A 26118-nucleotide genomic window follows, 5' to 3' on the forward strand; every position below is an offset into this window, starting at 1 on the left:
ATATTGTTTCCTCCACGTCTAAAATGCTGTGGTTTCTCTTTTGCTCTTGGCATTACTTTTCTTTCAAACAACTGTTTCCTCTGTACAAATCATGTACCTTCCCTACCACGAATACTGTTTTCACATCTGGGGCTGTTTTCCCCAAAACCTCTCTCAGGCTTCTAGGTTCCATTCAAAAGAGGGCAGTTAGGTTAATTAACGAACCATCTCAAATATCTCTCCACTCTGTCTCATAGATGTTCTGTTTCTGTATGCCTTTTCTTCCATACCTCCATGGCCACTGTTCTTCTGAATTGGCTTTTATAATTCCTACTCTCCCTTCCAAATCAGTGCTGCAACCAGCACTGATTTGGAAGGGAGTAATGCATTTGCAACCAGTAATGCATCCTTTTACTGTCCAATTTCAAACTCACAGAACCAACTTTCCTTCTTCCTCATTTATTCCTTCAACTTCCATTTTCTGGAATAAACTTCAAGTCTAATGTCAACAAGTATCTTCTTTCATCTTCTTAACTTTCAACCTATGTAAAGTACTAAGTACTATAGGTTCTAATACCTCTTGTGCTTGGAGTTTTCATTAAAAAAAATTATCCTGTATATATTTATCATTTTTAGTATATTATTTGTATTCACTTTTATTTTACTTTTAAATAAATTTTCTCCCCCCCACTGATTTTTGTGCATTTATTTTAATAAATGTTCACTTGGTCATCATGTAATTTTGCTATTGAAGTTCTAACAATTTCTTCATCAGAAATCTTCAAATAGGCCTATGAGGTTGGGAGAATTCATATTCACAAGCAATTAAATTGATACACCAACCATGTTGCATTAAAATAATAATGTAATACTGCAAAATAAATGTACATAACATAGATATTTACAATTAAAACTATTTACAATAAAATAATACAAATAAAATAATATAATATAATATATATACCGCCCATGCACCTGTGGAACCACGTGAGCCGTGAATCTGCTATTTAAGGATGTCTTACAATTAAAAAATTGTACTGTTGAGAAAGGAGGTGGATGCCTCTGAAAGCTTCGGTATCCGGTATTTTAAGTCTTTTAAAGTATTTTAACGTTTTATAATACTTTTATCGCTCTTATTTTATTTTATTTGTATTATTTTATTGTAAATAGTTTTAATTATAAATATCTATGTTATGTACATTTATTTTGCAGTATTAAATTATTATTTTAATACAACACAGTTGGTGTATCAATTTAATTGCTTGTGAAATGTCATCAAAAAGGCTATCAAGAAACGTGAATGCCATGTCTAAAGGCTTCACTTCTAACACAGGGTATAAGTTATTTTGTGGATAAAAAAAAACAAACAAACAATTGCTGCCTTCTGTTTATAACTGAATTACAATCAGTCTAGTTTTTTTGACTGTTTATATGAAGCATAGATGGCAAATAATAATTAGGCCAACACAGTGGGAAAACTAATTTCATGATTGGCAACACTGATCATTACAGCTGCTGTGACATCAGACCACGAAGGGTTAAATCTCTTCTATACTTCAATGTACTGAGCTGGATCTGCACAAATAAGATAAAGCATTTATGAGACTATGAAAAAACTGTAGTTATTCATATATCAAAAATATTTATAGTCAAGGAAGATAACTTACTGAACACCCTGTACACGTGTAACAAATTTTCCAGTTACAGAAGCAATCAACATCATCAAAAGGTATTTCATCATTTTACACAAAATAAATTCTTTCTCATTAAACCAATACCAATATAAGAGCAGCAGAAATATTCAGGTATTTTACGAGCAAAAGCATGCACATTTGTTCATTTTAGTTCAAGTCTAATTGAGAGGAATGCTATGTAAAAGTGGAAGATATTAACCTAGAGCTTAATGCATGTTCAATTAATAGTGAAAGACCACAGGAGAGACAGACATTAGCAAAAAAGAAGATTCGTAAACTTCTGTATTATTTTAATGTTTTATTTTTGTGATTTTTTTTCAGTGCTAAAAAAGAGAGCACACAAATCTGATGACACTGCTCTATAATAAGTGCCATTAATTATGACTTTGAAAATGGTGTATTATAATTAAAGAGCATGATAACTTAGAATAATTAAAAATCATGTCAGAAAGCAATCTGAAAACTTTACAGTCAGTAATAAACATACCTGATTATATTTAGAATATTACAGTGCTGGTAAGTATCAAATGTTCTGGAAATGCTAAAAGGAAACCTGTAATTTCCACAAAGGCTACCAGTAAAATTTATTATTTTTCTTGTTGGTGACAGAAGATGATGGCAACCAGTAACAAGTGGTCTAGCAAAAAATGGTAAAAACCCTAGAAGAAAACACAAATAAAATTAATCAGTAAGGAAGTTTTATTAATGTAATTCTAATAGACTAACCTAGCTGTTGATAACTCACAGCAATGGCATTAACTCCTTTTGGCTTTCATCAAGCAAACCATTTTTTTTTTTTTTTTTTTTTTTTTTGATTTGGTAGTTGTTGGCACATCGGCTTCTGTGGCCATATTGCACCTCCCAAGGTTTTCGCAGTACTTTGATCCAAGCCCGAGGCGGGAATCGAACCCGCGACCTTTGGGTTGCCGGGTTGGTACTTTACCCACTCGGCTAGCCCGGTCGGCAAGCAAACCATGGTCGGATTTAAGGTTATTGTGGCCCCAAAGCTATAACTTTTAAGAGGCCCCCTCTACTGAGTAAATTTTAGGTTCAACAGAGTTTCATGCCCATCAAGGGGTGCATATAAGATGCTACATACATACATAGTAATACATATGTTTTTATCGATTGTTAAAAAAAAAAAAAAAAAAAGATATTTTTGACACTGGTAATAATAACAATAATATCAATTAAATTAATAATCTAATAAAACAAAAGGCATTTTCATTCATTTTTGTAAAAATATAAAATAAAAGCAATTTTTTGCTTGTAACAGATAAATAAAATAATTTTTTATTTAACGATTAATAAATAATTTTATTAAAAACAAAAAATTATTGATTCAAATTATTTAAAATATTCATTTCCATGATTTCATTAGGGCAAAATCTGAAACAATATCTTCAAATGATAAGCTTCTAACTTGTCATTTGAAGATATTTAAGATGCTCAAGGAACAGTGTTTTGAAGCATCATGGTTGTACGACATTCATTTTTTTACCCTCTTAAGCCTGCTAAATGATCTTTCTCCAGAACAATTAGTCATCATCAAGGTAAGAAAAATTCAAAATATAGTTTCAACATTTGGAAAAACTGACTGTATTTTGTCTTGAATTATTATATTGTATAAATTTTGATAATTAAACTCATTTGTTTGAGAATAATTTTTCTTTATATATAAATGAAAATGTTTTATATCTTTGTATAAGATTATCTATGTCTTTGGGGTAATTATTTACTAAACTTTTTGAGAAATGTTCTTATATACTTCAGCTCTTATTTGTAAATTACTTTCTAAAGAATCCATGATAGGAATGAAAGATTTTATCCTAAATTTATCTCTTGCAGAAATATTGTCAATATCAGATGCATTTCCATTATCAATTTGTACCTTTCTATATCTTCTTTTCTTTGCACTCTTATAATCTATATTATCTGGTAATTTTTCTTCTGCATTTTGTCAAATTCATCGAAACTATTTTTGGTTACTTTTATGAAATCTGATAAATATGCATACAGTTTTGAACATGTACTTAATGATGTTTGAGGGTCTTGTAACATTTTTTCATGGATAATAGAGGCTTCTCTTTCGGTTTCGCCATTTTCATATTCATCATCCTGAAATTTAATTAAAGCATCGATAACCAAATCATAATTATTCATAATTGCTATTGTAGCTCTAATATGTGCTTCCCATCTAATGTCAGAAAGACATTTTGGAACTTCAGATTTAGATCCCAAACCTGATTTTAAAATAGACCATTGTTTTGTCAAAGCAGAGAAAAATGTATAGGTCTGTTGTAAAATTGCAAAGAAATTTACGACTAACAATCAACTGCAGTGCAGCCGACCAAATTTAAAGAACATTTGGCGCAGGGAATATATAAGGCATATCCTATTTTTTACTAAAATTTTTTGCTGCATACGCTGGACATGTTGGCCGCGTTATTGTAGGACTGTCCTCCACACTTGCTAAAATCAATGTTACATTCATTAATAATATAATTGAGTATCAAATTGGCTAAATTTTCTCCAGAATAGTTTTCTATTGGAATCAATGTTAAAAATCATTCAACAGAATGACCATCGTGAGGATATAAATATCTTACAATAACAGTTAATTGATCAATGTGTGTCAGATCGGGCGTAAAATCAACAGACAAACTAAAATAGCTAGCTTCTTTTAAATCTTCAAAAATAGGTTTTCTTACTTTTTTTTTAGCCATTAAATCAATAATTTCGTTGCATGTTGTTTTAGATCAATATACTGGCTTTCTAGACCCAGAATTTCCATAACGACTATGATCAGTGAGAAAAGGATCAAACTGAGCAATAGTTCTAATAATCCAAGAAAATAATCCAAGTTTTAATAATCCAACAATAATGGCAGTGTGTTACTGCAACAGGATCTAGAAAATTTGGGCAGATGGGCTGAGAAGTGGCAACTGAAGTTTAACCTTGACAAATGCAAAGTACTGCATATGGGTAGAAGTAACCCCAGAGAAACGTACCAACTGTGTGGTATTACACTTTGGATGGTAGAAAATGAAAAAGACCTGGGAGTAATTGTGCAGTCAGATATGAAGTTTTCTGAGCAATGCAGACAGGCTGCCAGAGCAGGTCATGGGGTTTTGTCAATGATATATAGGAATTTTACTAGCAGGGAAAAGGAGGTGATTGTCCCTCTGTATAAGGCAATGGTCAAGCCATACCTTGAGTACTGCGTAGAGGTCTGGAGGCCTCATTTTAAGAAGGATGTAAATTTGCTTGAGTGTGTACATAGAAGGGCAACAAGATAGGTGAGGGTATTGGTATTGGTGTTTTTGGGCACAAGGGCAACTAAGGCTAAAATGTGCCTGTTCCTATGACATGTTTTGATATAAGATTTCGGTCAGTTCGTCATCATAGAAAATCATATATTTGTATCTGCTTAAGAAAGGTAAATAGTTCATTTAAATTTGCATTGTTTCCAATAATATGGGCAAGTGATAGGGGCTCTTTCAGTCATGACAGTGAAAGGAAACTATTTTTTCGGAGATAGGAATACTGCTTACAATCTAAAAGTATATGCTTGACGGTAAGTGGTAAAGTGCAATGCGCGCATTGAGGTGGAACCTCCTGCTTGAGTAGATATATATGGGTTGGATGTGTATGCCCTATGCGTAATCTTGCTAGCACAACCTCTTCTTGCCTGTTTTGCCTGTAGCTAGATTTCCATAGTGCTAGTTCCTCTTTGATTTCGAGCAATTTGTTGTTCGTTTGTGACTTCCAGATTTCAGACCACTGAAATGTACAGATTTTTTTAATGCGCTTCAAGTAATCTATGTATGGTACTTGGTAATGTGATGGTATTGTACTGATTGGTTGTTTGGCTGCCTGATCTGCTCTCTCATTACCTGTGATACCAGAGTGCCCTGGTATCCAGCAAAATAACACCGCATGTTTCTTACTTCATAGGTGGTTTAAGCAGGAAAAAATTTGTTTTATAATGGGATGCAATATTGAAAGTTTGTCTAATGCAGACACTGCACTCATGGAATCTGTGTATATTATACTGCTGGTATTGTGGGAAGTGTTTATATTTTCTAGGGCTAATTTTATTGCGTATAATTCTGCAGAGTAACTGCTACACTCAATTGGTAGTGATATAGAAAGTGTAAAAGAGGGAAAGACAGCTGCAGCACCAACAGTGGTCTGTTTTTGAACCATCTGTATATATTACACAGAGTTGAGCATTGTTGAGGGAATGGTCTTTATGTAGCTGTTTAATAATTTCATCTGACAGGGATTTCTTTTTCCATTGCTGAAAATAGGTGTCACAGTGAGAGAGAGTTACAGACCAGGGTGGATCAGGTACATCATTCTCTTGAAGCATATTGTCAAAGTTTATGTCCCAGGCATGTATCAATTCTTTTAATCGAATACCAGTGGGTCTATTTTCTGTAACTTTGCTGTTGTAGAACGTGATCCAATCAGGGTTGAGAAGCAACGGTCGAACAGGATGGGCTGGAAGGCTTTGAATTTTGGCTGCATAATTAAGGAGCAGCATTTTCCTTCTAAGGTGAAGTGGAGGTTCATGCGCCTCTACATACAGACTCTGGACAGGGAATGTTTTAAAGGCTCCTAGCGAAGTACGAAGGGCACTATGTTGGATGGTGTTCAGTCTGGTTAGTGCACTTTTCCTAGCAGAGTCATAGACAACAGCTCCATAATCTAATCGAGACCTGATAAGTGCACGATACAAATGTAGGAGAGAGTATCTATCGGCACCCCAATTCATGGCAGAAATGGACGGAAGAATATTTAGTTTCTTTAAACAAATAGTTCGGAGATATGTTATGTGAGAAACAAAGTTAAGAAACAAAGTAAACGAAGATTACTGGTGAGTGGTATCAGGTGGTTCTTTAGCCGAAGTTCTGGTTCCGGATGCAGCTTGCGTTTTTTGCAGAAGTGAATTGCAACTGTTTTTTTGTTCTGACATACGATATCCATTCTGCTGTGTCCATATTTCTAGCTTATTTATGGAGAGTTGCAGCTGTCTTTCAATAGTAGGAATATTTTTTGAACTGCAAGATAGAGTGAGATCATCAGCATACATGTATAATTCGACAGTACTGGGAATATTGTGGGTTATAGTGTTTAGCCTAAGTGAAAAAAGAGTAGCGCTAAGTATTGACCCTTTCTTGGGTATAGATACGAGAAAGTACTGATTGATAGCGAACCTGAAAAGTTCTCTTTTGGAGAAAGTTTTTAATAAATTTCGGTAAATGTCCGCGCAATTCTAGGGAATATAGTTCTCGCAATATGCCATACCTCCAGGTTGTGTCAAAAGCCTTTTCGATGTCCAAACTTACCATTACAAGGTGTTCATTTTTTACATAAGCATTACGGATGTTAATTTCTGCTTTCACCATGAGATCTAAAGTGGATCTATTTTGTCGGAATCCAAATTGATTATTGTTTAGCAACTTTTGAGTTTCAAGAATCCAGGTAAGTCGCCTTTGTACCATCTTTTCTAGAGTTTTGCCAAGACAACTGGTGAGGGAGATTGGTCGATAATTTTGTGTGAGTGATTGATCCTTTCCTGGTTTGGGAAAGGTTAGAATAACGGAGTGATGCCAGGTAGAGGGATATGTACCTTCAAGGAAGATCCGATTAAAGAAAGTTATTAGCAAATTCAAATCTATATTGTTTAGATGTTTTAGCATTACATAATAGATTCCATCAGCTCCAGCAGCGCTATTTGGTGATCTGTTTATTGCTGTTTGGAGTTCAAAAAGACGAAAAGGTTGATTGTAGGCTAGAGACTGAGTAGTTTGGAAATTTATCTTATATTTTTCAGCTATGGCTTTAGTTTGTAGAAAGGAAGTATCATAAGCTGTGGTGGCGGAAGTTTCAGAGAAAGTCTCTGCAAGTGCATTAGCTATTTCTTGTGGTGAGGATATTTCTTGTCCGTTCTTGATTAAAATTGGAGCAGAAACCGGGAAAAATATTTGCCATTTAGTTGTCGAATTTTTTTCCAAATAGTTTTACTGCTAGTGTCTTTTGTGATAGAAGAGGCAAACTGTATCCATGATTCTTTTTTGGCTTGTCTTCTAATTTGTCGTGCTTTTGCCTTAAGCCTTTTAAACTGGATTAGGTTGTCGGTGGTTGGAAACTTACGGAACTGATTCTAGGCTTTATTTTTTTCTTTTTTCACTATGGTACAAGTGTCATTCCACCAGTGTTTAAGGTTTCTGTGTTTGAAAGCAGAAGATTTTGGTATTGCTTTGGAATCTGCTGCTAGTACAGTAAACCCCCGCTATTCGCGGTATCTGTATTCGCGGTTTCGCGTATTCGCGATCGCTGATTTAATATAAAATGAAACTTAAAAAAAAATGTGAATTTTAAAGCGCCGTGAATATTTTCCGCCATAAAAAAACATGGGCGTGGCTAAAATTATCTTTCCCGGTCAAAACAGCGTTCAGTGGGTGGGGGAGAGGGGTGACAAAATCGCGAGCGTGGATGTTTCTTTGTTCAGTATGTGTTATGTGCTTGTCATGGAAGGTTTGGTCGTTTGCTTTTAATTTATATGCTTATAAATTGAATAAATTTATCAATTTATAAATTGATATGCTTACATAAGTGATAAATCTACCGTTTTGCAGTGTAAAACAGACTTTTTCGAGTGTGTTAACGATAGAAAGTGCCTTTATTGCGGACAAGTTCTTTTTTACCCGTACAAAAATATGCTACGAATAACAAGGGAAATGTGAAAATATCAAAGAAGGTGATGATTAGCGAGTTATTAGACAAAATTTCTAATGGTGAAAGTGCCTCTTCAGTGGCAAAACATTATAAAATCAATGAGTCAACGGTACGATCAATCAAAATATCGGAAGAAACAATCCGCTGTAGTGTCTGTGAAAACGCGCTAATTGTTTCAAAAATTTGCTCTGTAACTCGTGATGTTAAATTAGAAAAAAATGGAAAAGGTTTTAAATCTGTGGATAGAAGACCGAACTCAAAATAAAATTCCGTTAAGTTCACTCATCATTCGTGAAAAGGCAAAACTCCTTTATCAACACTTTAGCGTAACTGGTGATAGCACTGGCGGGATAAGTTTTTTTGCTAGCAAAGGCGCTGGTTTGAAAGATTTGTTTGAAATTTCTAATAAATATTACATTTAATATTAAATTGTTTCTTATTTTCATTTCGATGCCATATGCTTCCATTTCACTATGTACTGTCTATGTACATATAATACATACATAGACAAAATTTTAAACTAGTTTTTCTTATATATTTCATTACTTTGGAACGGAACCCTTTTATTACTATGGAAGCCATAACTCAGTATTCGCGTTTTCGGTATTCGCGACATTTCTCAGGAACTTAACCCCCGCGAATAGCGGGGGTTAAGTTCCTGAGTTACTGTATTTGTTACTGTATTTGTTTGGTAATGTGCTCAGCAACATCATCAATGGACCCTAGTTGTATCAGTTGGCTATCAAAGGAGATGGAGACAGAAAATTTTTTCCAATCTGCTTTAGAAAATTTCCATAACACCCGATGATCAGGGCAAGGTGTCTGCATTGTTTGAATTCTGCATATTATTGGGAAATGATCACTGTTGTGCAGATCATTTAAAACCGTCCAATCTATAACAGGAAGTAACTCGGGGGAACATATAGATAAGTCAATTGCTGACATACATCCCGTGGAGAGATGAGTGTAGGTGTTATGACCAGTGTTCAGCAAAGTTAGGTTCAGTTGGTCTATGAGCTTTTCTAGCAAGTGCCCTCTATTATCCATGTGAGCAGATCCCCATAGCGGATGATGTGCATTTAGGTCACCAAGAAGACAAAAAGGAGACGGTATTTGTTTTATAAGATTTTCTAATTCTTTCAACGTGTAAATATTGTTAGGTGGAAGATACAATGAGACGAGAGTTATTGTTTTTCCCATTGCTACACGAACTGCAACGGCTTCTAAGTGAGTCTGAAGAGGAATGTTTCTTGCTGGAAATTTACAATTCACTAGAATTGCAACTCCACCATGTGCATGGCTTGAACTAATTCTATCTTTTCTATAGGCTGTAAAATGTTTAATCGAATAAGTTACCTGTGGATTTAAGTAAGTCTCTTGCAAGCAAATGGCTACCGGATTATATTGTGAGATCAAATCGTATATATCACTGGTATTACTGCGTAAACCTCTGCAATTCCATTGTATGATGTGCATCATTATTTGGTTTTAGAGAGGGAAAATGATTCTGTCTGTTTCTTGTAAGAGGGAGCAGTTTGTTTTTGGCGATCATGCTTTATCTTTTCCTTTCTTGGAAAATAAGGGCGTCCATATTCTGTACTCCCTTCTACATCATCGGTACCAGTAGATGAACATCCAGTCTCCATGTCATCTTCTGCATGAAGATCAAGGACTGTTTCTTCTTGTGCATTTACAGCTTTGCTGTCCATGCTGCTTGAATTTGGTTGTTGCAATTCAGTGGCACGTTGCCTTTGTGGTTTCCTTTGTAGGTTATCGATTGACGTAATTTTAGATGGAACTGAGAGTGGAGTATTGTTTATTTCGTCCATTGAAACAGGTTTGTTAGCGGGCTGATTTATCAAAAGTACAGATCGCGCCCACTCTGCAATGGATGTGTTAGGTGGGATTGACACTTCTGTTTGGGTAGCAACAGCTTGACAGTTTTGGGTGGCAGTTGCATAACTGCGTTTTGGCATAGTTACCTTGACTTGTCTTCTTGCTTCTTGATATGATACTTTGTTTTCAATCTTAAACTTCTGTATCTTTTTTTCCATTTTACACAGATCACATGATTTTGAATAAGCTGGGTGATCATTCTTACAATTTGGGCACTCTGGAGATTTTGCAGTGCAATCTGTTTGAGAATGATTTTTCGAACCACAATTAGGACATGTAATTTCTCCTCTGCATGTTGTTTGAGAGAATGACCAAATTTTTTGGCATTTGAAACATCTTAAGGGATTTGGAATGTATGCCCGGACTCGGCAGTGGAGGTAGCCTGCTTTCACTGAGTTTGGTAAATTTGGTGTACTGAAGTTCAATATGATATTTCGTGTTGGAACTAGTTTATCGTCCTTCCGGATCATGATTCGCCTTGCTTGTGTAACTTTCTGTTCTTGTAATTCCGTAACTATTTCCTCTTCGGTGACGGTTAGTAAATCCCACTCACTTATTACTCCTTTAGAAGAGTTCAGTGTATTATGCGGCATGACTTTGATTGGGATTCCGCTTATAGTTGACAGTTTCAATAACAGTTCAGAGTGTCTTGCCTGAGTGGTTTCAATTAATAGTTCTCCTGACTGGAGTCGTTTTACCATTTTTGGTGTTCCTGCTGAATTCTCGAGACATCTTTGAATGACAAAGGGAGACAAATTGCTTACTGGTTGATTCGATAATGAATGCATTATCAGAAAAGCTGGTTGTTCTGGTTTGTTAGAATCTGTTCTCATTCTTTTCGAGAGACTAAGATCATGTTCCCTTCTACGGGTGTCAATAGGTTGAGAGCCTGTTGGCTCTAGTGGTGGGTATTCGTCGCAATCCATTGTTGCTCCTTTTCGCCCCGGGAGAGGAGCTTCCTTCTCCCAGGTTACCGGCCCTGCCACGTGGAGGCAGGAGCGGTGCCACCAGTGACCAAGCAATAAGAAGTTATTGGTTAGTGTGTTACAAGGGTTAGTTATATATATATACAAAAGAAAGGTGTTTTTTCCTTTCTTCTAGGAGGCTTCTTTCTTTATTTATAAAGAGCCAGAAAATAAATAACTTTGAAAGTAAAAGACTTTAGAAATTTTAACTACTTCTTTATAGAAAATACGCTTTGAAAGTCGCTTTGGAAATCGCTAGATCACTTGCTTGGCACTCGGGGCCATAGGTGAGGGGAATGAAGGGATCCTCTTACCAAGAGAGGCTTAAGTTCTGCAAATTTCAGTGGCTGGAGACTAGGCCCTTGCAAGGTGACCTGATTGGGGTGTATAAGGCCTTGAATGGGTTGAGCATACTGAATTCTGATGAGATTCTTCCACTTGTTCAGATTAATTCAGACAAAGGGGGCTTAAATTCAAATTAAGAAAAGACAGATGTAGAATTGATGTGCAGAAATTTGCCTTTAGCCAGCGGGTGGGTAATTGCTGGAACAAACTTCCATCTGGAGTTGGGGAAGGTGATAGGTTAAATAAATTTAAGGAGAAACTGGAAAAACATTTAGAGGGATTGTTTTTTTTTTTTGGCTGATGCTGCATAAGCTCATACACTTGCTATTAGTTCTTTAGTTTTGATAAGAATATCCTTTACTTGAGTTTGCTGCCTAATCCATGTGTTTCTCTTCTTATCTAACAGTCTGATTCCCAATATAATTCGTTTCATTCTTCACTTTGTAGTTCTCAGCTTCTCTTCCATTCTTTTGGTGAGTGTCCAAGTTTCACTTCCATAAGTCATGGTGGGGAGTATACATTGGTTCATTATTTTACGTTTCAGACAAACTGGGATATTGCTCCTCAGTATGTGACTATATTTCCTGAATTCTATCCATCCAAAATTTATTCTTCTGTTGACTTCCAGCCATTTTTTATTATTACAGCTAATAACTTGTCCCAAATAAGTATATGACTCCACCTTTTCAATTACTGCTCTTTCAATAATTATGTCTCTTTCTATGGCATACTTGTTCATCATTACTTTTGTTTTAGCCATATTCATCTTTAGTCCAAAATCCTTAATAACTCTGCATAAGTGATTAAGATTTTCCTCTAATTCTTTGGGATTGTGGCTTATGACCACAATGTCATCTGCAAACCGTAAATGGTTTAGGTACTCTCCATTCACATTGACTCCTTTCTGCAACCAGTCTAATCTTCTGAAAGCTTCCTCAAGGGCAGCAGTAAACAACTTCAGAGATATCGTGTCTCCTTTTTGAACTCCTTTCTCAATTTTAAATTTGCTACTGTCTTTGTCTAGTCTAATAAAGGAGGTAGCACTCTCATATATTTTCTTCAAAATTATAATATATGGGTATCTATGCCTTGTCTTTCCAGTGTCTGAAACATTGCCTTATGCTGTATGGAGTCGAATGCCTTTTCATAATCCACAAATGCCAGGCATAATGGTGTTTTTTATTCATTTGCATTCTCCATTAGCTAGGTTTAGGACAGGATTCTCATCCATAGTTGAGAATCCTGTCCTAAATCTAGCTTGCTCTTTCGGTTGATTCTCACACAGATTGGAAAGCATTCTTTCCAATCTGCTAGTAACGACCCTTGTAAACAACTTGTAGATGTGGAATAACAAGCTAATTGGTTTATAATTTTCAATTTCTGATTTATCTCCTTCCTTATACAGCAAAACTATGATTTGATTATTCCATACCTTAGGCATCACACCTTTTCTAATGCATTTTGTGAAGAGTCTTGCCAGTTTTTGTGTTATGTCTTTTCCTCCCAATTTTAACAACTCTACAGTAACTTCATCTTCCCCTGGGGCTTTCTGATTCTTCATTTTCTTCAATGCATGTTCTATCTCATCAGGAAGAATATTGGGTATGTCATATGTGTTACTAATTTGCAATCCATCTTCCCCACTGCTGGCATCATTCCCTCGCTCCTTGCATAATTCTCTATAGTAGTCTTCTGCTATTCGAATTATGCCTTCTCTGCTATTTATAAGTACACCATCACCATTCTTCAGTTTCAGTAGCATTTGTCTTTCTGTATTACTGCTCATGGCTACTGATTTAAGTCCTTTGTTTTCCTTTAATGCTTGTTCTACTTTTCTTGTGTCCTTTCTGAGTCTCTTTCTAATGGCTTTGCATAACTCAGTATACTTAATTTTCTCCTTGTCAGTGTTTATCTTGCTCTTCATTTGTCGCCTTCGGTTCATCATAACAAGTGTTTCTTGACTTATTTTTTCTTCTTTGGATTTCTTTTTCCCTATAGGTTTCTTGAGCTTTATCGCTTTCAGAAAATTGTAATATTCCTCATTGATATCTTGGTACTGAGCTGTCTGCAGAAGCTCAAACTGTTCTTAAGTTCCATTACATGCTGCTTTTTCTCCTCTTCTGTTATCTCAAAGACCTTTGTATTATTTACTCGAATCAGTTTTTTCCTTTCTTTTATTACATCTATGTCAAGTGTGCATCTTGCCATTCTGTGATCACTACCAATATTTACTTATTTAGGATGGTAGCATCATTCACAATATATCTTCTGTTAGTGAGAATGAAGTCGAGTTCATTAGTTGTTAATCCATTTGAACTCTTTCATGTCCACTTTCTGTTCACACCTTTCTTGAAAAAAGGGTTCATTACTGACAATCCTTCAGATTCTGCAACTTCCACAAGGTGTTTGTTTGTTATTTGGTTTTTAGGAGCATTAGCAACTAAGGCCATATTGCTCCGGGAATATGCGGTGGTCATTCCCTGACCTTTCTGCATCCTCCGTATTGGATGGTGACGGGCTCAAACCCCGGTCTAATCTAGAAGAGTATACTATGCACTGCTGCTCCTTCCAACCTGGCTATGGAGGCAACTTCCACAAGTCTTTCACCTCTTTCATTTCTTTCACCAATTCCAAAATTTCCTATAGTTCTCCTTTCTGTGCTGTTTTGTTTTTTTTTTTTTCAACCTTAGCATTGAAGTCTCCCATAATGATAGTGTAGTGAGTTTTCTGTTCATCTAGAAGACTCAATTTCGGTGTACATTTCTTCAACCTCTTCATCATCATGGCTCGATGTTGGTGCATAAATCATTATAACCTTTAGCTTGTACCTCTTAGAAATACTGAGTATTAGTCTTGACACCCTTGGTGATGTACTTTTGAATTCCAAAATGTTGTTTTTATATCTTTATGGACCAGAAAGCTAACTCCACCTTTGCTCCTTTCACCGTTTCCATTGGTGTACAGCAGATTTCCACTTGATAAACTTATAAGGGATTCATTTCTTCTTCTTGTTTCAGCTAAACCGATGATATTCCAATTCACATTTTCTAGTTCCTTTTCCAGCTCTAATATCCTGTCTTCACTGATGAGCGATCTTATGTTGTAACAGGTCAAGTTCAGTTTCCGTGCATGGCAGACTGGTCGTACCCAGAGATTCTTAGCACCCTCTGCTTCCACTCTGATCCTCTCACTGCTGTAAGAGGGGGGGGGGTGAAAGCCGCTGGGGACCGAGGGCCATTTGTTTTGTCTTTCTGTCATGTGCTGGAGGGTTTGGTCTTTTCCTCTTCCCGCTGACCAGGCGTCTTGAAGAGAACCACTCTACACGTTCGTTGCCACCTAATTGACGTAACAGGGCTTACCATCGAGAAGGTGTGCATGAGTGGATTTTAGGGAGGCAGGCCAACCGGACTTCTCCTAAATCTTCTGTAATAGAAAGATATTGGATCCATCAGTGTTTTAGACTGAGTGTCTGATAACACACAAAATACCTGTTCTCCACTAAGCCAAGAAAATAGTTAAATCTAATTTGGAAGAAGCTGCGTTTACAAAAAGAAAACAAAAATCTAAACTACTACAAAAAACACCACATTGTATTTAACATCCTGTTTCTGCACCTACTCATAGATAATAATGTCTGACTTTCAGAAAGGTTGAGATTATATAAATTTTATTGCCCCAAGGGCTCAACATCTGTTGAATATGGGCTTGGCACACCCAGGGTCCTGAGCTGGATATCATCATCCTTCTCTCTCTCTCTCTCTCTCTCTCTCTCTCTCTCTCTCTCTCTCTCTCTCTCTCTCTCTCTGGGTAATTCAGAAATTTTTTTTGGCTGGTTCAGCATAAGCCTCAGGCTTCCTTGCACCATACGGCTAATGCTAATAATAACAATAATAATAAAAAATTAAAATTCAAAATTTACTAAATTTGAATATTAATACTAGACCTGTGTGAATACTCAAAATGTAGCCTAGCCATTGCCTTATAGAAAGAAATATTCATCCCTTTGTCTCTGCTGGCACAATTCCTCTATATCATTGACAGAACTCCATGTGCTATCCTAAAATCCTGACTGACTACTGTATGAGGGGGGGGGGTATAAAAAGTTCGTTCGTACCCTGATCTAGATAAAACATTGGTGGGAAGATGACATTTTTAATATCAGTTGTCTACATATTCAATAACTAACATGTGAAATTTCACCCGTAGGTGATCGTACACCAGAGGTGGAGCTCAGTATCTGAGGAAGGATGCTATTTTTTTTTTTTTTGTTAGCGCATCAGCTTTTGTGGCCATAATGCACCTCCCAAAGTTTTTGCATTTACTCTGATCCAAGCCCAAGGCGCGATTCGAACCCATGACCTTTGGGTTGCCAGGCAGGCACTTTACCCACCCGGCTAGCCAGGTTGGCAAAGGAAGGATGCTATGGTTGACAAAGTGGAGTATTGAGCAGCGATAAAGTTCTTGCATTTGCAGGGCAAGAAACCTCACAAAACTAATGAAGAAATGAAAGCTGTGTATGGGCAGAATTTTCCATCCTATGACACTGTAAAAAAGTGGAAATGGGAGTTCCAATGCGTTTGTACAAGTGTTTTTGACAAGCCAAGAGAAGGAAGGCCATCAATATCCATAGATAGTAAGATGGTTGCAAAGGTTGAGCAGCTGGTGCTGAGTGACAGATGTGTGAAATTCATTGCATTGCAAATGCAGTGAGAATTAGTTATGGGTCTGCCCACAACATCTGCCATGACCATCTGCACATGACTAAAGTCTCCACATGATGGCCTCCAAGATTGCTGATGCCTATGCAGAAGCAATGTCGAATGCAATGTTCTCACCAACTGATGGATTTGTGTAAAGAGGATTTCTCCTGACCTAGCACCATCAGACTTCTTGTTTCGAGAAATTAAGAAACCATTGCATGGATGACACTTTTATTCGTCTCAGGAAGTCATCAGTGAAGTGGAATCGTGGTTTCAGGCAAAAAGTGCTGACTTCTATGATCAAGGCATTAAATAACTGATTCATAGATGGGAGAAATGTGTTACTATACATGGAGAGTACATAGAAAAGGATTAAAGTTCCTGTGAAGTTTCACCTTTCTAGGGCTATTATTTCTAGGTAAGGGTACAAACTTTTTGATATCCCCCCCCCGTAAGTATCCATCTACTTTATTCTGCTCACAAATTTCAGTTATGTCTAACTAAAAAAGTTATGAATTGAGTAAGCTGAATGTTAATGGCATTAATCCACTTGCTGAGATTACACATGAGAAGGAATAAATTCAAGTTGAGGAAGGATGGTTGCAGGATAGATGTGTGGAAGTTTTCCTTCAGCCAGCAGGCTTTCATCTGTTGTTGTGGAAGTTAGCAGGTTGAAAAATTTCAAGGAAGAAGTACACAAATTCTTGGAGCAAATGGATAGGCAAAATGGGAAGTTTTTTTTTTTTTGGCTGATACTGTATAAGAATGGATCATCAACAGTTAAACCATTGACATCAAACAGACTAATATGATTCAACCCCTTCCTTCTATGTTAATATAAGTAAAAAGTTCTTTGCTGCTTTCCTTTTCATTCTTTGCAAGAGGCTTCTTGTAATCTGCCTTAGTTTGCCTAACCTCCTTTGTGACTTAATTACAGACTAGGTTATATCTACCATAGATTTCTGTATCACCTGATAATTTATATGCATTTTTCTTCTCTGCCACAAGCCTCATCAGTTCATCCAATATACATTTAGGACTAAGCCTTGAACAGTATTTCTTAGTTAGTATGAAAAGCATAGGCATAGTAGCGTCTATGATTACCTCCCTGAATCCTTTCCATTTAGAATTTTCTGTTAGTAACATCATGGGTTGATTCCACTGCACAGAACTTAAGTGTGAAACCACTAGTGACTCTTTCAAAAGCAAAAGCCCTTCCCTTTACCCTTGATGGTAGTTATGTCTAAAGCAACTACCACATCAGTGCATCGATCATTACCACTGAGCAGATCTTTTACTAGCAGATTACTGCAGGAAGAATTGCTGCTGATAATCAGATCAAGAGTATTTTCTCTCTCTCATGTTGCCTCTCTAATATGCTGCTGTTGAAAACAGACATCCAAAATTGTTAACATGAGAGACTGCTTCTACAGGGATGGGATACATTTAAATAGAAAGGAATTTAAATTATTAAATAGAAATTTAAATGTATCCCATCCCTGCTTCTACAGGGATGGGATACATTTAAATAGAAAGGGTGCAAGAATATTTGCTGATGTTATCAAGGCAGAGTTAGGAGGGTCGGAAAACTGCTAGATTGGGGGATACACAGACTAATAGATTAACAGTAGCCGTTGGCAGAGGTAAAAGTGATTCTTGCACTACTTCTATTGAAATGCAATTGAGCAGCAGCCTGGAAAGCAAGGCAATGGGAATTTCCAGGACTGCTGGCAGTCACAGTGGAACAAGTAAATATATGGGCTGTGTTAGGGTAACTAAGCATAGAAACAGGTGCATGTATATTTGCATATACACTAATGCTAGGAGTATAGTTAATAAATTTGATGAGCTTGAAGTGCTAGTCAAGACATGAAAGGCAGATATTGTTGGGATATCAGAGACATGATGTCACACAGACATAAGCAGTGCAGAACTGGAATTTGGGGAGTACAATGTGTACAGAAAGGACAGACAGGACAAGAAGAGAGGAAGGGTTATGCTGTTAGTTAAGAAACACACAAAATCCAAGGAAGTGCATCCAATTGATGATGGCGGACAATGAAATGTTGAGTCTGTTTGGTGTGACATAAGCACTGGAAAAGGAAAAATAAGAGTAGGTTTATGTTATAGGCCTAATGAATCTGATGAGTATAATGAGCAATTGTGCAGAGAAATAGAGTGGGCCAGTAAATTAGAGTGTCTTATAATGGCGGATATTGACTGGAATTTGTGGGTTGGTCACTCACACATTACCAAGGTTTTTTGGATTAATTGGATGATTGTTTTCTACAGCAGCATATTCGGGAGGTAACTAGAGGGAGTAATACTCTTGATCTGATTATCAGTAATGATTCTTCATGCATCAAGAATCTGCATATAAAGGAACCACTAGGTGGCAGTGATCACAGTGTGCTGAAGTGGGATTTACTCAGAGGTAACCATCATCAAGGGTAAAGGGAGGGGTTTTTGCTTTCGTAAAGGTGATTACGGTGGTGGTCTGAGACAGTATGTAAATTCTATATGGTGGAACCAACTGATGATGTTACCAACAGCAAATTCAAAATGGGAAGCATTCAAAGAATTAATCTTGGAAGCTACCAGGCTTTTCGTACCAACAAAGAAATATTGTTCAAGATTTAGGCCGAAATGGATGTCAGATGAACTAATTAGACATGTGACAGAGAAGAAAAATGCATGGGATACATATAAATTAACATGCGACAGAAGCCTACGATAGATATAAGCTGGTCTGTAACCAAGTTACAAAGGAGGTTAGGCAGGCGAAGGCAGATTATGGGAAAAGGATGCAAAGAAAAACAGCAAAGAGTTCTTTACTTATGTAAACTCTAGAAGGAAGGGGATGAATCAGATTGGTCCACTTGATATCGATGGTTCAACTGTTGATGATCCTGCTCAGGTAGCTAACAAACTAAATGAATATTTTGCATAAACATTCACACATGAGGAGTTATTCAGCAAGGGGAATGCCAGAGGTGTATTCAACTCTGGCAGTAAGCTATATAACTTTGTAATAACTGAGAGTAAAGTGTAGGAGAAAATTTTGAAGATAAACACAAGAAAGGCACCTGGGATGGATGGAATCTATCCAGTTATATTAAAGGCGGCTGCAAAGGAAGTAAGCAAACCCTTAGCCATAATTATGAAAGCTTCCTTGGACTCAGGGGAGGTACCCATGGACCGGAGATGTGCAAATATGACCCCAATCCACAAAGGAGGATCAAAGGAGACAAGATAATTACAGACCTGTTAGTTTAACTTCTGATACATGGAAATTAATGGAGGCACTGATTAAAAAAGCATTGCAGGATCATCTAGACAAGACTTCAGTTATAGCTCGGACACAGCATGGGTTTGTTAAGGGGAAGTCTTGTCTGACTAATTTGATTGGATACTATGGTGTAGTCACAAAGGAACTGGATGCAAAGGATAACTTTGATATCATATATTTGGATCTTAGAAAAGCCTTTGATACTGTTGCACATGGAATGCTGCTGCACAAATTGGAGCAGTGTGGCACTGGAGGCAAATTGCTGCTATGGATAAAGGGATGGTTGAATGGGAGAAGACAGAGAGTGGTAATCAATGGATAGTGCTCTTCGTGGACTAATGTTATTAGTGGAGTCCCTGAGAGTTCAGTGTTGGGTCCATTGTTGTTTTCTGTATTATAAATGATATTGATGATGGTATATCAGGCTTAATGTCCAAGTTTGCAGATGATACGATGGTTGGCAGTGTTGTTAATGACAATACAGGATCTAGAAAAGTTGAGCAGATGGGCTGAGAGAGGGCAAATGAAGTTTAACATTGACAAATGTAAAGTACTACATATGGGAAGCAGTAATCCCAGAGTAATGTATCAACTCTGTGGTACCACAGTGACAGTGGTAGCGAATGAAAAGGACTGTGACAGTGGTAGCGAATGAAAAGGACTTGGGGGTAATTGTGCAGGCAGATATGAAGTTTTCTGCACAGTACAAGCAGTCTGCAAGAGTAGCTCATGGTGTCTCATCAATGATATACAGCAATTCTTCTAGCAGGGATAAGGAGGTGATTATCCCCTTATATAAGGCAATGGTCAGACCACACCTTCAGTTTTGTATACAGGTCTGGAGGCCTCATTTTAAGAAGGATGTAGAGCTGTTGGAATGAGTACAGAGAGGGGCAACAACATTAGTGAATGGAACAAAGGGTTGCTCTTACGAAGAAAGGCTTAAGTTTTGCAAATTACAGGGTCTGGAGACTAGGCACCTGCGAGGTGATCTGATTGAGATGTACAAAGTTTTGAATGGTTTGAGCATGCTCAATGCTGATGGGATTCTTCCTCTTGCTCAGAATAATCGGCTGAGAGGGCATAAATTCAAATTGAGGAAAGACGGTTGTAGGATAGATGTGCAGAAGTTTTCCTTTAGCCAGCAGGTGGTTGATTGCTGGAACAAACTTCCATCTGTCGTTGTAAAGGTTGATAGCTTAAATAGATTGAAGGCAGAAATTGACAAACATTTGGAGCAAGTGGATGGGTGAAATAAGGGGTTTTTTTTGGCTGATGCTATATAAGCTTGCTTTCTTGCATCATGTGCCTTTAATGCTAATCTTCATGATGAACAGTTTGTTTATTTTGTTCCTCTCTTTTTTATTGTTTGACTGTAATAAAGTTAATTAAGTTTTCATTGCTTGCAGAAACATTCACTTATTAGTCAGCACGAAACCTGTGGAATCAGAAGATTTTGCTGGAGATAAGCTGGACTCGTGCACCATCAGTGATATGGATAATTCTAAATGTCATGTCCTGTCCTATCCTATCCTATACATGCAAAACCGGGTTAAAATTATTTAAAGAATTTGAAGTACAACAGCTGATAGGTCGACGTTGTGGATTAAAACTGGGCGAAGAAGACAATTTTTCTATATGATGAAGCTTTGCTTTTGACAAAATTTGAATTTTTGCAGCATTCATGTTGCAAACCTTTCCAGAAGAAAAATCATATAGTGAAAAAATTTACAACCAATTGATTTTTCAATGGCAGACCACCTAAAAGATATAACAAAGGTAGACATAAAACCAGGCCAGAAGCTGTGGCATGCCGAAAAGCGTCTAACAGCTGAAAAGCAGCAACAGGAACATCAACTTCATCTGGATCAGACCATGATGACAAAATGCATGTGACTGAAAGCTTGAACACAAGTTTGATGGCTACTGATATTTCTCCTATGAAATTTCAGCGAATGGCTAAGAGAGACTCATAAGGCTATGCCAAAAGGAAGGCAAGTCAAGTATAAGATGTAACTGACAGTAAAATCGCATCTATTGGCGGCTTGGATCCAAATGACATCATGGAGCCAAGTGCAAGTCATCAGTGTGGAATTAGATTACAATGAGCTGTTGAAAGAATTGAAAGAAAAGTTAATGGTATCAAGTCATTCATAAATACTTCAAATATTAACACTAGCTCCAGTTAGTTGGTCCATAAAGAAAGCAACGGAAGAGTTTAGTGTCTCAGAAAGATTGGTCAAGAAAGCTAGAAAACTTAAAGCAGAAGAAGGAATCATGGCCATACCTGGAAAAAGCTTTTTGAGCAAGTAAAGCAAAAGGTGATGGAATTTTTTGAAGAAGATGAATTTAGTCGGTTATGCCCTGGAAAGAAAGATTACATTTCCATTAGAAATGCAGATGGAATAGATCTAACATTGGATTTTCAAAATTTCGTGAACTTCAACCCAAGTGGTGTGACACAGTTGGTGCACCAGGAACACATTCTGTATGTATATGCACAATCCATCAAAATGTCAAGTTAATGCTAGCAGCAAGTCCTGTTGAATGTGATTACAAGGTTCTCATTGGTAAAACAGTCTGTGATTTGGAGTCAAAAGATTATATGCTTCATCAATGTGAAAAATGTCCAGGAATAGATGAATTAAAAAAGTTTCTAGAGAATATTTTTAAAAACAATGACCCAGAAGATATTATTGAATTCAAGCAATGGATACACACTGACAGAAATACACCAGACACAAAAGCAATTAACAACAGAAGATTTTATTGAAGAGTTGAATACAAAGATATTTAACCTTTTCTGTCATCACTACATTATTATTATTAGCCATATAGTGCAAGGAAGCTTGAGGCTTATGCTGCACCAGCCAAAAAGAAAAAAAATTCTGAGTTACCCTGAGTGAGTGAGAGAGAGCTCAGGACCCTGGGTGTGCATTGCTAAACATAAAAGCTACCATTTGAAGTCAACAAAGGAAAGCCTAATGACAGGAGAATTGATCATCTTGATGGATTTTACAGAAAATTATTCATTTGTTGTGCAAGGTGCCATTCAAGGGTTCCACTGGGAGAATAGCAAGGCTACATTACATCCATTTGTCATTTCTTACAAGGACGTTGAACTTCAGAATATAAGTTTCTGCATAATCAGTGACTGCCTTCGACATTCTTTACTCTCAAAGGAAGGGGGCCTTGAGTGGGTTGAGCACGTTGAATTATGATGGGATTCTTCCACTTGTTCAGATTATGAACCTAAGGGAGCATAAATTCAAATTGAGGAAAGATAGATGTAGAATAGATGCAGAAATTTGAATTTAGACAGTGGGTGGTTAATTGCTGGAACAACCTTCCATCTGTCGTTGTGGAAGTTGATAGGTTAAATAAATTTAAGGAGGAATTCGACAAACATTTAGAGGAAATGGTTGTATGAATTTTTTTTTTTCTTTTGGCTGATGCTGCATAAGCTCATACGCTTGCTTTCTCGCATCACATGTCACTATTACTACTACCACCATAGCAGGCTATTCATATGCAGTGACATCAAGCTTCCTTCATCAAACAATCAACTGGAAGGGTACCAGCTTGTAAAGATTAATTTTTTTTCACACGAAGCATGTTTATTGTTAGTTAGCTACAGAGCAGAAGTGAGACTGCAGTGAACAGAGGTGAAATGGTATTAACATAGCTGCTGCCATGGCAATTTTGAAAGGATTTTTTTAGTTTTACCAAAACAAATATTTTCAGAGGGGCCCATACTAAACTGTATTGGGACCCACTTTTTTTTGTTACGACACTGATCCAACAGTAATCATAGTGGGTTAGGCATATGAATCACTGCCATTTTGGAAGGGGGTACCGGTCACTAAATTTTAACCGTAAAAAATCTTTAAATTTCGTTTCCAATTATAGCGATTGTAATTTTTTTTTTCTAAAAATCCGAAATACGACTATGAGATATCATTTCAATTGAAATGATATTTGTCTATAATTCTAGTGACATACCTCTTACAACTCTAGGAATGCAACTCACAGCCATTTTTCGGAGATTGTAAAAATTTTAAAATAAGTAAGCCTAAATGATATTTATCTATAATTCTAGTGACATACCTCTTACCACTCTAGGCATGCAACTCATAGCCATTTTCCGGCAGCTACAAAACGAACACCAATGTTATATATAACTTTGCCGATTAAAGGACACAGCGCCATCTCTTAGTGAAGTTTGTAAAGTGGTTTCGTTTTCTTCTGCTGTTTCTGCCATGCACATGTAGCGTTGTTGAAGAATAGTTGCATATTTTAAATCGCAGAGTAGTAAGATACTCTGTGTTGTAAAATGATGTTGCGGCCTGTGCGGAAACTACATTTACCCAATTTTTTTGTAAGCGATTAATTTTTTAAAATTTATTTTAAATGACATATTTAGTTTTCGAAAAATGGTTTGGATAGTATTGTAAATTTGTTTACCGGTACTAATTAGGCTTACTGGTTTAATTTCATTTTTATATATGTGAGTTGGATATTTTGCTATGTACCTTATTATCAAATTAGTTTACCTTTATGGAATAAACAATTTACTATTAGGCTTACTGGTTTAGGTTAACTTTAATATTTGCGAGTTACGTCATATCTTTTGATATACCTTTCATAATCATGAAATCAGTTTACTTTTATAGAACAAACAGCGTGTACAATTTAATGGTTTGGTCATGCATTAAACTTAGGGTTGTCAGGTGTTCGGCTGTGATCCGGAAAGCTCGGTATTTGAGCTGGCTGTCCGGTAAATAACTTGAGCTGGTATTTTCTAATCAAATGAGTTTTATTATCATTTTATATTTTATACTTTTGTTAGTTTAATTTTAGTTACATTAAATTTCATATAGTTGTTCCTGAGTTTTAATGAATTTTGCAATCATTGCTGCTGTTTAGGCAGACTGTAATCCTTATTATTTTTTCTTAACGAATGATATAGGTTCAACTGCCTCAATGAAACTTCTGTTTCTATGGGCAGATGAACATAAGTTTTTGAAACTGTAGGAAGTAACTTTTTTTTTTTTTTTTTTTAAACATACTCTTAGTTTGGATGTGAAAGATGATATTTTCTGTCTTAAACAAAAACGATAAGAGATTTAGATTTACACATTTAGATTATGATTTGCAGCTTTTGAATAATGTTGAATTTAGCTCCATTATATATTTTGGATTAATATGTCTTACTATAATCCAATGTTTTGGTGGCAACCATTCAGCGAGCAACTTTGACACAAATGCCGAACCAGAAGTTGCAGAAAACAGTTTTTCTGACATTTACCTAGTAATCCTAATTACAGCATATGACCAAAGTGTAATCAAGAATTGAGATCAGGCACTTTTACAATTAAAACACAAGAAAATTTGGCCTAGAACAGCCTATGAAGGCAAAAAGGATACAAATTTTGTAGTTACAAAATGGCTCATTAACTTGGTAGGACACAAACTAATTAACTGATAAAAAAACAATTGAACTTGAAAATGACGTTGTGTTATACTAAATCAGAGTGTTCGGAGTGTCTTATAATGGGGATTTTAATTTCCCACAGATTATTGACTGGAATTTGTGAGTTGGTCATTCATACACTAGCAAGGCTTTTGTGGATTTATTGGATGATTGTTTTCTACAGCAGCATGTTCGGGAGGCAACTAGAGAGTAATACTCTTGATCTGATTATCGGTAGTGATTCTTAACTCATTAAGAATCTGCAGATAAAGGAATCACTAGGTGACAGTGATCACAGTGTTATGAAGTGGGATTTACTCAAAGAGGTAACTACCATCAAGGGTAAAGGGAAGGGTTTTTGCTTTCGTAAAGGTGACTACGGTGGTCTGAGACAGTATTTAAATTCTATACGGTGGGACCAAACGATGATGATGTTACCAACAGCAAATTCTAAATGGGAAGCATTCAAAGAATTAATCTTGGAAGCTACTAGGCTTTTCATACCAACTAAGAAATATTGTTCAAGGTTTAGGCCTAAATGGATGTCAGAGGAACTAATGAGACATGTGGCAGAGAAGAAAAATGCATGGGATACATATAAATTAACATGTGACAGAGAAGCCTATGATAGATATAAGCTGGTCTGTAACCAAGTCGCAAAGGAGGTTAGGCAGGCAAAGGTAGATTACGAGAAATCTTTGGAAAAGGATGCAAAGAAAAACAGCAAAGAGTTCTTTACTTATGTAAACTCTAGAAGGAAGGGGATGAATCAGATTGGTCCACTTGATATCGATGGTTCAACTGTTGATGATCCTGCTCAAGTAGCTAACAAACTAAATGAATATTTTGCATCAACATTCACACATGAGGAGTTATTCAGAGAGGAGAATGCCAGAGGTGTATTAAATTCTGACAGTAAGCTAGATAATCTTGAAATAACTGAAAGTAAAGTGGAGGAGAAATTGTTGAAGATAAACATAAGAAAGGCACCTAGAATGGATGGAATCTATCCAGTTATATTATGGATGGA

The 26118-nt window shown here is 36.6% G+C and overlaps 2 protein-coding genes across 2 annotated transcripts in view; one reads left to right on the forward strand and one right to left on the reverse strand.

Annotated features, from left to right (window-relative positions):
- Positions 1 to 23821, reverse strand: part of mRpL35 (mitochondrial ribosomal protein L35) — a 49313-nt gene extending 25492 nt beyond the window's left edge. The window contains exons 1-2 of the mRNA XM_090385395.1: positions 23723 to 23821; positions 2161 to 2332 (exon numbers count right to left, since the gene is read on the reverse strand). Coding sequence (XP_090241521.1) covers positions 2161 to 2332; positions 23723 to 23756 — 206 coding nt within the window. The 5' untranslated portion in view covers positions 23757 to 23821. The remainder of the gene's footprint in view (positions 1 to 2160; positions 2333 to 23722) is intronic.
- A 31-nt stretch (positions 23822 to 23852) lies between these two features.
- The window catches only part of Mitofilin (inner membrane mitochondrial protein mitofilin), a 283542-nt gene continuing 281276 nt past the window's right edge, over positions 23853 to 26118 (forward strand). The window contains exon 1 of the mRNA XM_090385394.1: positions 23853 to 23993. Within this exon, the coding sequence (XP_090241520.1) occupies positions 23949 to 23993 (45 nt within the window). The 5' untranslated portion in view covers positions 23853 to 23948. The remainder of the gene's footprint in view (positions 23994 to 26118) is intronic.

The sequence above is a fragment of the Mastigoproctus giganteus genome, chromosome 11 (genome assembly GCF_048544385.1).
Source record: "Mastigoproctus giganteus isolate SK-2022 chromosome 11, ASM4854438v1, whole genome shotgun sequence".
Taxonomy (NCBI): domain Eukaryota; kingdom Metazoa; phylum Arthropoda; class Arachnida; order Uropygi; family Thelyphonidae; genus Mastigoproctus; species Mastigoproctus giganteus.